The 15840-nt window shown below is 59.7% G+C and overlaps 1 protein-coding gene across 1 annotated transcript in view; it reads left to right on the top strand.

The window, feature by feature from the left end:
- Positions 1-15840, top strand: part of HMCN2 (hemicentin 2) — a 143752-nt gene that overhangs the window by 53314 nt on the left and 74598 nt on the right. Inside the window, exons 22-25 of the mRNA XM_036261616.1 lie at positions 719-884; positions 10645-10772; positions 12624-12878; positions 13512-13598. Of these exons, the coding sequence (XP_036117509.1) occupies positions 719-884; positions 10645-10772; positions 12624-12878; positions 13512-13598 (636 nt within the window). The remainder of the gene's footprint in view (positions 1-718; positions 885-10644; positions 10773-12623; positions 12879-13511; positions 13599-15840) is intronic.

Genomic DNA, 15840 nt, shown 5'->3' with positions numbered 1-15840 from the left:
GACGAGTGAGCAGGCGCATGGCCAGTGTTCTGTCCTATACTCTTTGAGCCGCTATTTTCATATCGCAAACATGTTTGTGCAAGTGGGGGGTTTCTCTCTGATTCACGATGTACAGGGACCTGCCTGAGGGTCCCATGTCCCCCCTGGCTGTCTTGTTTCACTATTGGTGCTCGGACACGTATTGGGTGCCTTCAGTGGGTGAGCACCCGGCTGGAAATGTAGGGGGGCATACAGAAGGGGAGGTTCGGAGTAATCTCTGCCATCAGGAGCCTTCTGCTTCATTTGAGAGTGAGATGATGGGCACAGATTAGTATAAACCCCCAGTGGGGTTGGAGACGGCCAGAGGAGCACTGGGTGTCCCCTGGTGACTGGGTGTCGTCTGGTGGCTGATGTCCTGGGAGCCAGTGGGCTGATGGAGGGGGACAAGAGCCGGCCTGAATGTCCCCAGGAAAGGAACAGCAGATGAAGAGAAGCCAGAGGGATGTAGCTGTTGGGACAGGAGCGAAATGTCAGCGTCAGCGTCTTCACAGCAGGACTGCCCAGAGGGAGGGTGGTGGTGGAGAGAGGGGGGACGTCCCGAGAGAACCTCGGTTCCGACCCAACTCCCATTGCGACAGAGCCACACCCCTTTCCTGCTTAGGGGGAGCTGTCCTGGCCCCTCGGGGCCCCATCCCATGGCTCCCTGGCCTGCTCAGTTTCTGCCTATTTCCACCAACAGCCAAGCCCAGCATCCGTGGGAACGTCTCACATGACACCGACGAGCCTCTGAGAGTCACAGCCACGGCCGGTGACGAGGTGACCCTGGACTGCGAAGCCCAAGGGTCCCCACCCCCACTGGTCACCTGGACCAAGGACTCCCACCCTGTGTCAACCGTCACTGACAGGTGACCTCAATTACCTGGAAAGGGGAAGAGCTTAGGGCTTGGGTGGCCTCCAGGTGGCCAGTCACCAGGGGCGGTGAGGACCCTGGGGATGCTCCCAGGTGGATGGGCATTCCCTTCCGCACACAGCACGTTAGCCCCTGGGTGCCCTGGAGCCTCGCCACGGACCTCCAGACGGTCCATGGACGCCCAGGGCGAGACCCCCCGGAAATAACAAGCACTAGCGTTTCACACCTGGCTGCTGGCAGCCACACGCCGACTCCCTGTCGTCTGCACAGCGCCCTGGTCTGACTGGGCTGCGAAGGGGGTGAGCTGCCCTGGTGCCCAGGTGGAGACAGCAGCGCCGCGGTTGGGTTGGCATCCAGACCGCGACGCGCGCTATGTCCTCGCCTGCTCCGCAGACTGCGTCTGGCGGCCGGCCTTTCCCACTCAGCTTCTCCCTCCCGGTCAGGTGTCCTGGGAGAGAGAGGAGGCTGGCTTGGGTGTCCTTCAAAGCCAGGCTGCACGCCCCCAGGCAGGGGCGTGGGGGATGCTGGTTCCAGACAAGAGAGCCTTGAAACTCCGGGGCCCTTGACCCTTGGGGGCAAGGGCGGGGGGCCCGCTGCAGCCCTGGCCGGTGACATCAGTTCTGGCAAGGTCTTTGAGAAGTTCCAGACCAAGAAGGTCTAGGCAGCCCCCACCCCTCTGACACCCACACGTGGGTCTCTGTATCTCAGAACATCTGTTTGGTGAGCCCTTCCAAACCTCAAAGCCTGTATCTCTGAATGCAGCTGGGGTCCTGTGCGTGGGCTGGGTCTGCAGCGCCCCCACCCCAGGCCCTGTGGGTGTCTCTGCACCTCCATGCTGTGCATGGGGGTGAGGGTGGGCCGCCGGGGAGCCTGCATCTCTCCCCAGAGAGCCTGGTCCTAGCCCCTTGGCCGGGTGGTGGCCGGTGGCCAGGTGCTTATTTATTGAGGACGCGTTGCTGCAATGAGAAACCGCAATTCCCCTGTGTTCACCCCTTCTTGTGATGCATGGATAGAGCAGCCGGGAGCCATAAATTTGTGAGAGCTTTTGCAATCCGTCCGTTTTGTTCTGTTCTTTCTCCCCTACCCTCTCTCTCCACTCCTTGCTGGCTTCCAGCGTTCTCCCGAGATTTATGAGAATCCAGGACTTTATCTAAATGAGGAGGAAAGTAGGCCTGGGGGTGGGGCGGGGGTGCGGAGCTCAGACCCTGGAGCCCATCAGACCGGAGCGCGATCGCAGCTGCTTGCCTTCGTCCAGATCCAGCTGGTGGCCTTCGTCCGCGGCCTCACGGCTCTGTCCGTGAGGTGGACACTGTTTAGAGGACACTCACGCCAGCCGGTGATGGATGCGCGATGCTTAGGACGTTGTGAGTGCCTGGAAATCGTGCCCCTTGACATTTTTCTGCTGCTGTTCACAAACCAGAGCATCCTTTCCAGCTCTGAAAAAGTGTCCCGTCTGCTATCCCATCTTATCCTCACCCACTTTTGTAAATAGAAGAGCTGTATTGAGATGTAATTCACATGCTACACAGTCCTGTCTCCTGTGGGCTCAGAGCTGTGCAATCATCAGCACCATCAATTCAGAACATTTCCAGCATCCCTCCCCCCAGACCGCCCCATGCATGGGCGGCCACGTTCCATTCCCACCCCTCCCCCACCCAGGCCCTGGCCACCGCCAGTCTGCTTTCTGTCTTTGCGTTTCTCGGTGCTGGACGCGGCATGTAAACGGAATCGGTCTGTGTGTGGCTTTCTGCGTCTGGCTCCTTTGTCTGAGCATCATGTTTTCTCGGTTCATCCACATTGTAGCGGGCCAGCACTCGGGTCCTTCGGGGGCTGGGTAATACCTCACGGTGTGGACAGACCGCCTGTTGTTGGTCCGTTGACCATTTGATGGGCATTTGGGTTTCCACCTGTTGGTGACTGTGGGCAACCTCCCGACTTCAGATTATATTTAAACTGTACGTAAACGTCATTCACAGGCCCCGGGGGCCGTGGTTCCCGGGCCGCCCTGTCCCACTTCTGGGAACGTCCGCACTTGGGCAGCGTCCCCACGCAGAGCCGGGCTCCGTTTCCTCACGGGCACAGCGCTCCCTGTAGTCTCATGGCCACTCACCCAGAAACGGGAGGTTTGGAAACCCCGCGGCGGCATACAGGAGGCGTGGTGCTGCTGGTCGGGAGGCTTGCCGTGTGCCTTGCCGTGTGCCTTGCCGTGTGCCTGCTCTTGCTCTTCCTCTCCGAGGGTGCCCGCAGCCTAGTGTCAAGGCTGCCGCTCTGAGAGCTTGAGCTCACTCTGCTGAGTGGTAGGTGTTTGCCTGCCTCCAGGGTCCCGCTTGCTCCCTCTCGAAGGGAGGTGCCAGCTGACCCTTCTGGCTGGGCCTTGTGTTCCTCCCATCTGGTCGCGGTGCCCCCTCATCTGTGGCCGCCCCTTCCTACAGTGCCCAGTAACTGCAGTGTAGCCAGGCTGAGAACCACGGTGGCTGAGGCTCTGAGGCCTCCTCCGTCTCCGTTTGGGCAGGGCTGGCCCTCTCCTGCCAGCCATCCTCCAGGTGGGGAGGGTGAATGCATCCTGCCCTGTGCACTGAGGAGGAAACAGAAGTCCAGTGGGTGTCGGAGGACTGGGGTCCTGCCCTTCCACTCTGGGGCTGGGCCCTGCCGTGCACTCACACACATAAGGATAAGCACGGGTGTGCGCACAGGCACGCACAGACATGCACAGACGCACATGGCTATGCACACAGGTACGCACGGACATGCACAGACGCACACGGCTATGCACACAGGTACGCACGGACATGCACAGACGCACACGGCTATGCACACAGGTACGCACGGACATGCACAGACGCACACGGCTATGCACACAGGTACGCACGGACATGCACAGACGCACACGGCTATGCACACAGGTACGCACGGACATGCACAGACTCACACGGCTATGCACACAGATATGCACAGACATGCACACAGACATGAACATGAGCACACACACACATCAGGCTTCGGGGCCAACATCAGCTGGGCCACTACTCTGAATCTTCTGAGCTCCCGAGTCAGAAAGTCCTAATAGAAAGAAAACATCTTGGGGGTTTGAGTGGCAAGACACCCTAAACTGCCTGCCTGTTTGCACGACTCCTTCCCATTTGTTCATGTAAATACTTTTGCAGAACTAAACTTAGTGTGTCTTCTTTTTTTGTTAATCCTCATCTGAGGATATTTTTTAAATTGAATTTTAGAGAGAGTGGAAGGGAGAGAGGCGGGAGAGAGAGAAACATATCGATTGGTTGCCTCCTGCGTGACCCCGACCAGGGATCGGACCTGCGGCTGAGGTGCTTAGATAGCTTTGATCAGAAATTAAACCCTTGACCCTCTAGTGTGGGGCCGATGCTCTAACCACTGAGCAACACCAGCTAGGGCAGTTTACCCATATTCTTGATTCTTCTTGGCCCGCGTCACTTGCTTTTTATTTAAAGGACAAAAATAACATTCCAGGGCATTTGTCTTTCATCGTTGCTAAGGCCTTCCTCTGGGGCGTGAGCGCCGCGGCCAGTTTTCCATGGAATGATTGGGGCTATTGGAACATCTCTACACAAACGCTTCTCTTTATCTTCTGGTCATTTCCCTGAGGGATAGTCCCGAAAGCAAAGGGCTGCGTCCAAGGGTGGGGACGGTCACTGAGTACGTCTGACCGGCGGGACAGCTGTTTGCGAAGAGCCTGTGCACACTGTGAATTCTGATGGAAGGCGGCGGGATTCCTTGAACAGCTCGGGTGCCCAGGACTGTGCCAAAACCGCATTGGAGAGGGGGCACGGCTCCACTGTAAGATTGGGGTCCAAGACTTGGGGTGCTCTCCCCACCTTGCCCCAACTCACTGAGCGAACTTGAGCAAGACTCCTGCCCTCTCTGGGCCTCGGTCTTCCTGTCTGAGAAATGCAAGGGCCAGACAGGCAGTGGTGGCCAGGGAGCACCAGGCGGCTCTGGTCCCAGGATCCCACCGGGAACACCGGGGCGAGGCAGCGTTTCCAGGCAACAGTGTTTGTTTGTGGCCCTGGTGTGTATCTGGGACAGCTGCTAGCAGTCCGGGCCCGGCTCCCGCTCCCGGGGGCAGCCGGCCAGGGTCCCACACTGGGCCAGATCCAGCCACATCAGGGCGCGGGGGCAGCTGGCAAGGAGCGGGTAGTCGGCACCCCCAACCCCTCTCTGGCTCAGTTCCCCCAGGGCCCAGAGGTGGGGGTTGTAGCTGGGGTTCTAGTGACCCAGGAGCAAAAGCTTCTCCCTCACTGGTGTGACACAGACTGCCCAGGGCCCCTCGGGGTCTTCTTGTGGACCCTCACATGCTGCTCCCGGCCTGGTAGCTCCGAGGGCTTGGTCTTGTCAGTCTGTGGCCAGCAGCTCCCTTTTGGGAACACTTGGCAGTGAATTAAACTTCTGAGCTTACCATTTAGGTCACTGCAGTGATTGGCAGGATGGTAGCAGAGGGCAGGGCGAGGCCCCATGGGAGCCTCTGCAAAACGGGGAGGTGACGGTGGGACCTGCCTGCCCTGCCGGTCTGGCTGTCAGGAGTTCCAGCGACAACGTCCAGGGGCGCTCAGCAGTGCGGTGGCACACAGGACATGCCCGAGTTGACAGCCACCCCTCTTAGCATGGCTTGGTGCACGTCTCTTGGGCTCATGGGATGGCACCTTCTCCCTCCCTCTCATATCTTGTCATTTGGTGGGTATCAGGCCCCTCTGCCTGAATTCTCCAGCTTGACTCTTCCACGTGGGCCTTCCTTGTAGGGTCTGTGGTTTGGGTGAGGGCCCCGCAAGGACATGAAGGTCAGAGCAGCCATCAGTGGGTGAAGGTCCTGGCTGGCACGGGTGGATGGGCCCTGCTCTGGCCCCAGCAGACACTGGCACGTGGCGGGTGCCTGGGTGAGGGTCAGCCTCTGGCGGGCTGGGTAACTGTGGGGAGGACTGTGTGTCCCCAGCTGCTGATCCTCCTTCTGGAAGGGTCTGTGATCTTGGGGTGTTTGCAGGTGGGTCCTTTAGAAATGGGGACAGTAGGACACAGCAAGGGGGATGACACAGACACGCCTCGTGACTTGTCTGAGGACAGTTGCATCCCCTCAACCCCTATGGCCGCTGCCCACCTGACCCCCTCTCAGTCAAATGAATGGATGGATGGATGGATGAGCAGTGGGCTGAGCTGGGCCCCAGGCGGCTCCGAGGCAGGGAAGTACAACCTGCCTGGCTCAGCAGGGTCGCTTCACGGAAGAGCCCAGCGGTGCTGCCTTGGAGGGGCTGGCGTGCAGCGATGTGTCCTTGGATGGGGCGGGAGGCAGGAAACAGTGTGCCCAAAGGTGGGAAGAGAGTGCGTGTGCCCGCACCACTGGGATCTGCCGCCAAGCCAAACATTCACTGAGCACCTGCAGTGGGTCAGGACCTGTGCTAAGGGCTGGGACATGGCAGGAACCTGGGCACACCTGGCCTCTCCCCTCACTGAGCCATTCGCCAGTGACAGGTGGTCACGGGTGTGAGGAAGGGTGTAATGGCTCCAGGTGCTTGTGCCCAGGAGCAGGGCGTTGCCTGGGTACAGGGTGGCTGACCTGAACACGGGGTGAAGGGAGCTGGCGGGGAACTCAGTGGGGTTGCAGCGCAGGTGTGAGCCGGGGCTGAGCCGGGCAGGGTGGCCTGGGGCTTGCGGAGCCCTTTCTGTCAGGTGCCTTTTCGTTTTTTTAAATCCTCACTCAAGGACATATTTCCATTTATTTTCAGACAGAGTGGAAAAGGGGAGAGAAACATCGATGTGAGAGAGATAGATACATCAACTGGTTGCCTCCCGCACGACCCCGACCAGGGCCGGGACCACACAGCATCCAAGGTACCTGCCCTTGACCGGAATCGAACCTGCAGCTCTTTGGTCCGCGGCCGACGCTCCAACCGTTGAGCCAAACCGGCCAGGGCTCAGGTGCCTTTTCTATCAGGTGCCCTTTGGCCGCTCTGGGCAGGTGGGTCCCCCTGGGGGCTCCCAGGAGCAGAGGGGCCCAGCAGGGTAGGTGGGTCCCTCTCAGATCCACCCCCCGTCTGTGTGGTTGTGACTCTGCTGACGGCCAGCAAAGGCTCGAGCCCAGTGGCTGTCATAAACAGGAAATTCCCCAGAATCTGGGCACCGCACGGAGCCATCTGGACACTCACGCCACCCGATGGAGCAGCTGCCGCTAATTACACCACACACAGCAGCAGTGTGCTCCCCACTTCGTTCCATCTCTCTCTGGCCCCGGACCTCACCCTGGGCTGCAGCCCCCAAACCCACCCAAGTTTCTGGGAAGTGGGAAGAGAGCTGGGTCACAAGCCGGTTGGTAAGGACTGCGACGGGGGAAAGTACAGGTAACTGTGGGCGTCCGTAGGATGCACCTGCAGGCCTTGGGGCATCAAGGCAGCCTTCCTGGAGGAGGTGATGTCCAAGTATTGCGGTTTGCGCAGGGTGCTCCAGGGGAACAGGTGGAGGAGTGTCCCAGGTAGGAAGAACAGCATGTGCAGAGGAGAGGAGGTGGGATGGACCTCCCCTCTGAGGAAGAACCGTGGTCAAGTGCTACCCCGGCAGGTAGGGTGGGATCGGGGGACTGGTCTGTGGTCCATACAGCCGTGATACTGGATTATGTCCAGCAAGCAGTGGGCAGCCGTGGGCGTGGGGGTGGTTCCGGTGAGGCAGGGAAAGTGAGCACAGCCCTGGGGGGCGGCTCAGCGTGTCCATCTGGAGATGGACTCACGTCTTTGCTTTCTTCCTTGGTGACAGAGCGAGCAGCATTCTCTTCCGGGGAAGGGACCTGGGCTGCCCAGGAACGACAAGATGCCTGTCTGATTGCTGAGAATTGTTTCCACTTCTGAGAGTTTCCTTATCGTTTTTTCCGGGAGCTCCCACTTCCTACCCCTTTAAGGACTTGGAAAGGGAGGGAGCAAGGGACTCTGTGGCCTTGACCGTCTGAGAAGGCAACCTCTGAGATAAAGGCGCCCAGAGCTGCCTCTTTGAATAGGAAGGCAGTGGGGTTCAGAGATGCTGACTGCCCTGCCTGAGGCTGCACAGCACGTCGATAGCAGACACTGGGTCTCAGATCCAGACCTTTGTTCCCCAGCCCAGACCTCTTTCCGCTGACCCACGCTGGCCCTGCTTTGCCAGCTGAGGTTCGCCCCAGGTGTGATTGTGTGTTCCAGCCTCCAACCGACTGGGTCCTTGTTTGGGGGATGTTAGCATTATTCAACTTAAAAAAAAAATAGATGAGAGCCCTGGCCGGTTTGGCTCAGCGATTGGAGCGTCGGCCTGCGGTCCGGAGAGACCCGGGTTCGGTTCCCGCTAAGGGCACGTACTTCGGTTGCAGTTTGTCCCCGGCCCTGGTTGGTCGTGCGGGTGGCAGCCACTCGATGTGTCCCTTCACGTCGATGTTTCTCTCTCTCTCTCTCTTCCTCTCTCTCCCTCCCACTCTATCTGTACAAAAAATGGAAAAATATCCTCGGGTGAGGATAAAAAAAAAAAAAAAATAGATGAGAAAGCCAAGCTGGGGAAGGGGGTGGAGCCACACAGGGGAGATGCTTGCCTGTCACTGGGACACATACAGAACTGTGTGGTCTTTTCCCTCCACTTTGGATCTGCTCAGGGCTGCCCGCTTATTGGAGACTGGGGGCCGAGGGCTCAGACACTACGGGAGGGGATTCTTACTAACAGCAGGGCTGTTAATTGAGCACTTACTATATCCCGGGCACTGTGGGCCTTGCGTGCGGCATGTCACTTGGTATTCACATCTCTTGTGAGTCCCGGTGAGGACATGAGGCTCAGGGAGGTGCAGCCCTTGGCCTGAGGTCAGCCTGTAAGAGGCAGAAGAGCCGTCCACACCGGGGTCACTTGCTGTCCCATCTGCTCTGCCTCTCAGAGTGGGGACACTTCCTTGTGTCCCTGGGCAATGTTCCCAAGGGGAAGTGTCCTGATCACCTGTCTCAGAGCCACCTGGGACCTTGGTAAAACCCCAATTCCACCCCCCCTCCCTGAGACTCTGGGTGGGGCCTGGGATTCTGCATGATTCACATACAGAGAGGAGGTTCTGATGAGAAGCCCTGTCCTACAAGGTGTGAGTGATGAAGTCTCTCCCTGTAAGATTGATGGGTTCAGGTCTGTGGCCCAGGAGTCCTGCCCTGTGCGTGGGGGTCCATGCCACACAGCTCTGTGCAGGGAGCTCTGGTGGTGAAAGAAGGGAGGGAAAGAAAGGAGGAAGGAAGGAAAGAAAAATCGGAATGTTTAAATGTCCACCAATAGGGGGAGAATGAATCAACTGTGGCATGGTCACATAAGGGAATACTATATAACCGTGAAAAATGAATGGATGAGACCTACCCACATACTCATGATGCCATTATGTGTTTTAAACAGCACAAAACTGCACTGGGTATTGTTTATGGGTGCACTGCTGTCACAATGGGAACGGTGACCTTTGTTGGGTCCTACTCTGTTCCAGGCACTGGGCTGTGAATTAGGTCATCCGGGTGTCTGGGCAACTCGATAATTACTACTGTTGCCTATGTTCTCCAAATGGGACAACTGAGGCACAGAAAGGTTAAGTGACTTGCCCATCCCCACACAGCAAGCACATGGCAGACCAGGGTTGGGCCCAGCTGGTCTGCTCCAGTGCCAGGGCTCACGAGACCACTGCCCAGTGTATCATTCACAACTGCTCTCAGAGAACCGCCCAAGTGCCTGCTGGACGCTCCAGACAAACTAGAGGGAGGGGTCACTACCCCACTTTACAAGTGGGGATACAGGAGTCCCGCAGAGCAAAGCTAGCAGCTCAAGGTCATGCAGAGAGTGAATGGCCAGCAATAGTGACCTGTTTGATAAGCACACGCCCAGCACTTTGCTCGCTACGGCCTGGGATATGGCGATTACTGTCACCCCCATTTTGCAGAGGTGAAAACTGAGGCTCAGCAGAATGGGAATGGGGCCCGAGAGCCCAGCTGTAACCTGGGGGGTTGGCCCTTAGAGTCCCCATCCCCTTGCTGACCACTTGCGTGTAGGCCAGCCAGGGCCAATAGCCACAGCTGCCCTCTCTGTCTATGGGGCAGGGGCTGCGAGGGTGGTGGTATCATGTCTGCAGCCCAGCAGCATGAGCCTGGCTGGGGGTCCCAGAGCCCTGTGGGGTGGGCCAGGTGACTTCAGCAAGGTGGGCCAGATTGGGGGGGCAGCTTCCTCCTAAGGGCGCAACACAGTGCTGGACGGGAGAACCCCACAAACACTGGATGTGGAGTCGGGCCTCTGGGCTGGCAGATTCTCCCCCAAAGCCATGGGAAGGGCCTCCAAATACAGCCTCAGCCCCCAGCACCTCACCCTCCTCAGGGAAGGGTGTGCGTCAGGGGGGGTCAGCAGGCATCCGCAGCACCAGGGGCTGGGCCCTGGGCCGAGCCAGTAGGACCTGTTCTCCAGCCCGTTTGCAGATGAGAAAATGGGGACCCCAGGAGGTGAAGGAACTCTCTTCGTCCAGCTGGGAAAGGCTCAGAGCTTGGACTGGAACCCAAGCCGCAGACTCCTCCTCCAGGGCTCTCGGTTTCACCCATTAGGGTGGGACCTGGCCTTGGCCTGGTGGTCAGGGAAGCGGAGGAGGGGTGGGGGAGGCGTGAGGGTGGGCGGTGGATGCTGCTCTAGTCCCGGCAGGCTTCCTGGGGGAGGCGGCTGGTTCGAGGTGGGTCTTGAGGCCTGGGGTCAGTGGGGTCTCACCCGTGTCCTCACTCCTGCAGGCATCGTCTCCTCCCATCGGGCTCCCTGCGTCTGGCCCAGGCCCAGGCTGCTGACAGCGGTGTCTACGAATGCAGAGCCAGCAACCCCGCAGGGTCTGCCTCTCGGCACTACAGCCTTGGGGTGCAAGGTAGGGCCCGGGCTGGTGGCTCTGCCACACCCATTGTCCTGCCCTGTCTTTCTCAGGCCTTCTCGTGCCCCTCCCTCAGCCCTATGTGCCACTTCTTCGTGGTGTCCTCCAGCACTTCCCTGTCACCCCTACATCCTGCCTGTCTCCAGCTCTGTCTCCTTTCCCTCCCTCTCTCCTGCACCCCTTGGCTCGGGCCTGGAGATGCTGCTCAGAGGCCCCTGAGAACAGAGGCCTGGGCCCAGCGGGGACCTAGGGCAGTAAGGATTTGGGGTTTGGGAGAGGCCACCACAAAGAGGTTCTGGGTCCCATTCACAGAAGCCAGCTGGTGGTCACCCCACCAAGGAGTCAGGGAGCTTGTCATCTCCAGAGCCCCGAGGAATCACATGGGGGTCGATGACCAAGGCCCTCGGGCCACGTCCAGCCCATTTCCTACTTTCATATGGTCCCACGTGGAGAATGGTGTCTGCCTTTGAAAATGACGGGGAAAGGACACTATTCTGTGACGTGTGGAAATTATATGAAATTCAAGCTTCAGTGCCCATAAATACACGTTTTGTTGGAGCGCAGCCACGCGTGGTCCTCCACCTTTGGTCTGTGGCTGCTTTCACGCCGGAAACAGAGTCGAGACATTGACGTGTTGGTCTGCAAAGCCTGAAATGTTTACCATCTGGCCCTTCACAGAAAAAGCCAACCCCTTATCTAAGCTAACTTCCCATTTTACGGGTGGGCAGGCTGAGGCTCAGAGAGGCAGGGTCTCAGAGGTCCGCTGAGTTTTCCAGCCTGAGCGACAGACGCAGCAGCCGAGGGCAGGGTGATGAGCAGGGCTGGGGTGACTCCTGTTCTGCCACCCCTGGCTGTGTGACCTTAGGCCAGCCGCTTGGCCTCTCTGAGCCTCCGTTTCCTCCTCTGTAAAATGCTTACTTCATAGTTGTCAGAAGGGTGCTCAGCAGGGTGGAAGCTGGAACTGTCCTCAGCAAGTGTGGAGTGGCGTGGACGGGGCGTGTACACCTGTGCCCTGGGCCACGGGGCTGATCTCTGCCCAGGGCCAGGTTCCCACGTGAGGGTTTTTTCCTGCGCTCTTCCTCCAAAACTGGGAAGGGAGTGGGTGTTCCTCAGCTTCCCCCGAGGGCCCAGGACACTTGTCCTCGTCTCCCATGCGGCACTCAGAGTAGGGTAGCCTGTGGGGTCCCAAAAATTTCCTGGACCCCCGGTCCAAACCCCCAGGAGGCTCCTGGCCACACAGACCCAGGGTTGGGGCCGCTCTCGCTGAGGGCGTGGGTGACTGCAATGAGTGTGGCTTTGCCTGCCCCATGGGAAGGACCAAATGAGATGTGGGGGAGGGGGTCCCTGGAAAACGCTCCTGAGAAAGAAGTGACCACCACCAGCCTCCCGACCTCAGGACAGGGAGAGAGGGGCATGGGAATGATTCCAGCCACGACAGTCAGGCCCTGCTGGAGGCTGGGTCTGAGCAGCTCTTCTTATCCTGGGGCGCCTTTGTGATGAGGGGAAACTGAGACTCCGGCCCACGCAGGGTCCCGTGGCCATGAGGGCAGAGCTGGGATTTGAGCCTCCTTCTCTGTGCGTGCTGCCTCCCAGCCTTGCACCCACCCTGAGTCAGCCCCTCTGCCCCTGGGCCTCAGTTTCCCCATCCAGCACTAATATATTTCCCAGGTGGTGGTCCTCAAATGGTGTGGGATGCACTTGGGTCTGGGGTGAAGATGAGGAACAGGGGATTGGAGGAATGGGGGTGGGGAGGTTGGGAGGAGCTAGGGGAGCCCTCTCTATGGGGCTGGCCTCTGTGGCTCCCCACCTAGAGCCCCCACCTTGAACCCCTCCCTGTGTCCCTGTCAGTGACCCCTGAGGTGCAGCGAGGCCCAAGGGTCCTGAAGGTTCTGGCAGGTGAAGCTCTGGACCTGAACTGCGCGGCCAAGGGCACCCCAGAGCCCAAGTTGAACTGGTCCAAGGACGGGGTGGCCCTGCCGGTCGAGGGGCCCGAGGGCTCCATCCATTTTGCAGCCATCCAAACCTCCGATGCTGGCACGTACCGCTGCGAGGCCTCCAACAGCGCTGGGGTGGACGCCTGGGAGCTGGAGCTCAGGGTGCTGGGTGAGTCCCTGAACCCAGAATTCACCTCTCCCCACCTTCCCAGCAACAGCCTGGGCCTCTGAGCTGCCTGTCTCTCAGGGCCTGCTTGGCCCCGCCTTCCTCCTGGGCCCAGCCCCCGGGGTGTCAGGGAGCCTTTGTCAGCAGTGCGTGGCCCCTTACAGCTGGACAACCGTAGGCCAGTCATTCACACTCTCTGACCCTCAGTTTTCTCACCTGTAAAATGGGTTTGATGAGTGAGGGGCAGCGAGGCAGTGTGCTCAGCACCGGGTGCGTAGGAGGGGCTGGGCCCGTGGCGCTAGCATTCCCGCCTGTGAATGAGAACAAGCTTGGACAGCGCGGCTGGAGGGGAGCGCGGGGCAGGACGATTCTCCGCCCGGAGCCATTGAGAGCCCAACCCCAGCCTCTCCGCCCGTGGGGCCCTGCATGGCCCGGGTGGCTTCTCCATGGACCACCCTGTGGGGGGCCAGCCAGCAACACGGCCTGACTTGTTCACCTTGAGGCTGAGGACTGGAGAACAGGGCGTGCACCCTCTTATGTCCAGCTGGGGCTCTGGAGGGGGGGCGCCCTCCCCACTGGCCCTGGACCAATCTTTGGGTTCAGGGGTGTGAGTGTGGCCACATCATCTCCCACCAGAGCCGCCGTACTGGGGGCCCGATGAGACCAACGGGCTGCTGGAGAGAGTGGCGGGAGAGAACGCCAGCCTGCCATGCCCCGCCAGAGGTGAGGCTGGGCTGGGGGGGGCCCGGCTGGGGAGGGGCTTCCATCCACGTTCCGGCGCCCTGGCTCACGCTCTGGGCAGTGCCATGGGTTATGGTGGGTTATAGCACCCTCACTTCTAGCCAGGGCCATGCCAGGCATTTTATCCCATGGACACCCCCCAGGAGGGGTATTAGCATCAGCTCTTTTTCATTAGGGACAATACAGGCCCAGAGGGGTTAAGAAGCTTGCCTGAGGTCACACAGCCAGAAGGTGACTCACAAAGTGTGGTGTGGTTTGACCCCAGCCGCAATGCCCAGTTAAGCCCCGGGCCCGTCTGCACCTGGGGTTTATAACAGATGGGGCCGAGGAAGGCCCGAGGGTCCTTGTGGATTGGGGCTCAGTGACCCCTGCCTCTCCCCAGGCCCCAGACTTTCTCAGGACAGATTCATGCAGTCCTGGGCAAACCAGCCATTCTGAGGCCCCTTTGGGACAGCAGCTCAGCGTGGGAGGTGATAGCCACCCTTGGGGTCAACTGTGCAGCCTTGAACCTCCCAGGCTGTGTGAGCTGGGGCAGCCGACACCTCCTTCCCGAGCCTCCGTTTTCCTGTCTGTCCAGGGGGGTCATGCCAGGCCCTCCGCGCAGGGCTGCTGTGAGGGCCCAGCGAGGCAGCATGGGCGTAGGTCCCGGCAGCGAACCTGGCACACAGCAGGGGCTCGAGGGGCCTGAGTAGATGAACGTTGAGAGAACGGATGATTTACCCTGTGCACCCGGCACGCCCGTTCTCGGCCGAGCTGCTGCTTTAGACTTTGGGCTCTGCTGGGGCTGGGGAGAAGGCACGCTGTCTTCTCTGTGCACGACGGCACCCTGTGGAAGGCTGGGTGTCGGGATCTCTGAGGGGCCAGGGCCGGCCTACCGAAAGCCTGGCCGAAGCCGGGAGCTGGGTCTGGGCTCAGCTGTGCTTCCTCCTGCCACCGGGCCCAGGGAAGTCCCCGGAGCAGGATGGAGGGAGAGGCAGGTAGGAAGCAGGCACCAAATGGGTCCTGTCTGCAGAGCAGCCCACCTGGAGGGACCCAGCAGCTCTGCCCTTGACCATGGCGCCACCTCGTGTGGGTCTCTGGTAACAGCAAGCAGCTGTTCCGTGAGGGGGGACCCGCCCAGCCCCCTCCTGTCCTTGGTGCCTCAGGGGTCCTGTCCTCTGGCCGAGGCTTCAGCATAGCCAGAGCCCTCTCTGATCAGCACTGCCTTGCCCTGGCAGGCACCTGCCCCTGGCCGCCTTCCTTTTCAAGCAGGTGGCTGCCAGGTGGCAGTGTTGGGCCCTGGCAGTCACCAGCCATGTGACTGTGGGCTGGAGGGCTCAGAGGGCTGGCACTGGGCCTGGTGGGCCTGCGACGCAGGAGCCCTGGTACCCGCAGTGAGTGACACTGCTCCGTGCCACCCCGTGGCTCCGGTCTCGGCCCCTGTAGAATGGGAGTGGGAGGGGAGGGGAGAGACTTCAGGGACAGCCGTGCCCTGGAACCGCCGCCCACAGGGCAGGTCTGTGGTTGGAGCTCTCTTGCAGGTCAGATTTTCTTTTCTTTTCTTTTGCCTTAAAAAAAGCTCCAGTGTGAGCACGTGTTCCCCACCTCACTTCCCCCTCCCACTCCCCACCGCCAGCCAGGAAGGCTGCCTTTCTGGTGCCCAGTGCGTCCTCTAGCCTCTGTACCGCTGGATTCAAAACAAAAATAAGTGAATTAATGCGGGAGGAAGGTCCAGGGTTCAGAACCCAGTGCACCTCCAGGCCAGCAGCCCTGAAGTCCCGTCCCCTGGGGGGCGATGGGATAGGTGGGTGGGGCCGCCCGAGAAGCTGAAGGTGCTGGGAACAGCGTGTGTGCGTGTGTGTGGTATGTTATATGTTGTGTTGTCATGTGTCATATGTATGGTGTGTGTGGTATGTTGTGTGTTGTGTCGTGTGTGGTATGTTGTGTGTGGTATGCCATGTGTTGTGTGGGGGATGTTGTGTGTTGTGTGGGGGATGTTGTGTGCCGTGTGTCGTGTGTGTGGTATGTTGTGTGTGGTATGCCATGTGTTGTGTGGGGGATGTTGTGTGTTGTGTGTGGTATGTTGTGTGCCGTGTGTCGTGTGTGTGGTATGTTGTGTGCCGTGTGTCATGTGTTGTGTTGTTGTGGGCTCATGCACATGTCCCCGCAGTGGGGGGCAGGTCCCTAGCGGGGGACACCCCGACAGGAAACTGCAGAGGACCCCAGGAGGAAACACCCTGGGGGT

Source organism: Molossus molossus, unplaced genomic scaffold, assembly GCF_014108415.1.
Source record: "Molossus molossus isolate mMolMol1 unplaced genomic scaffold, mMolMol1.p scaffold_m16_p_14, whole genome shotgun sequence".
NCBI lineage: Eukaryota > Metazoa > Chordata > Mammalia > Chiroptera > Molossidae > Molossus > Molossus molossus.
The sequence above is the reverse complement of the archived record's forward strand: the minus strand, read 5'-3'. Positions and strand labels throughout refer to the sequence as shown.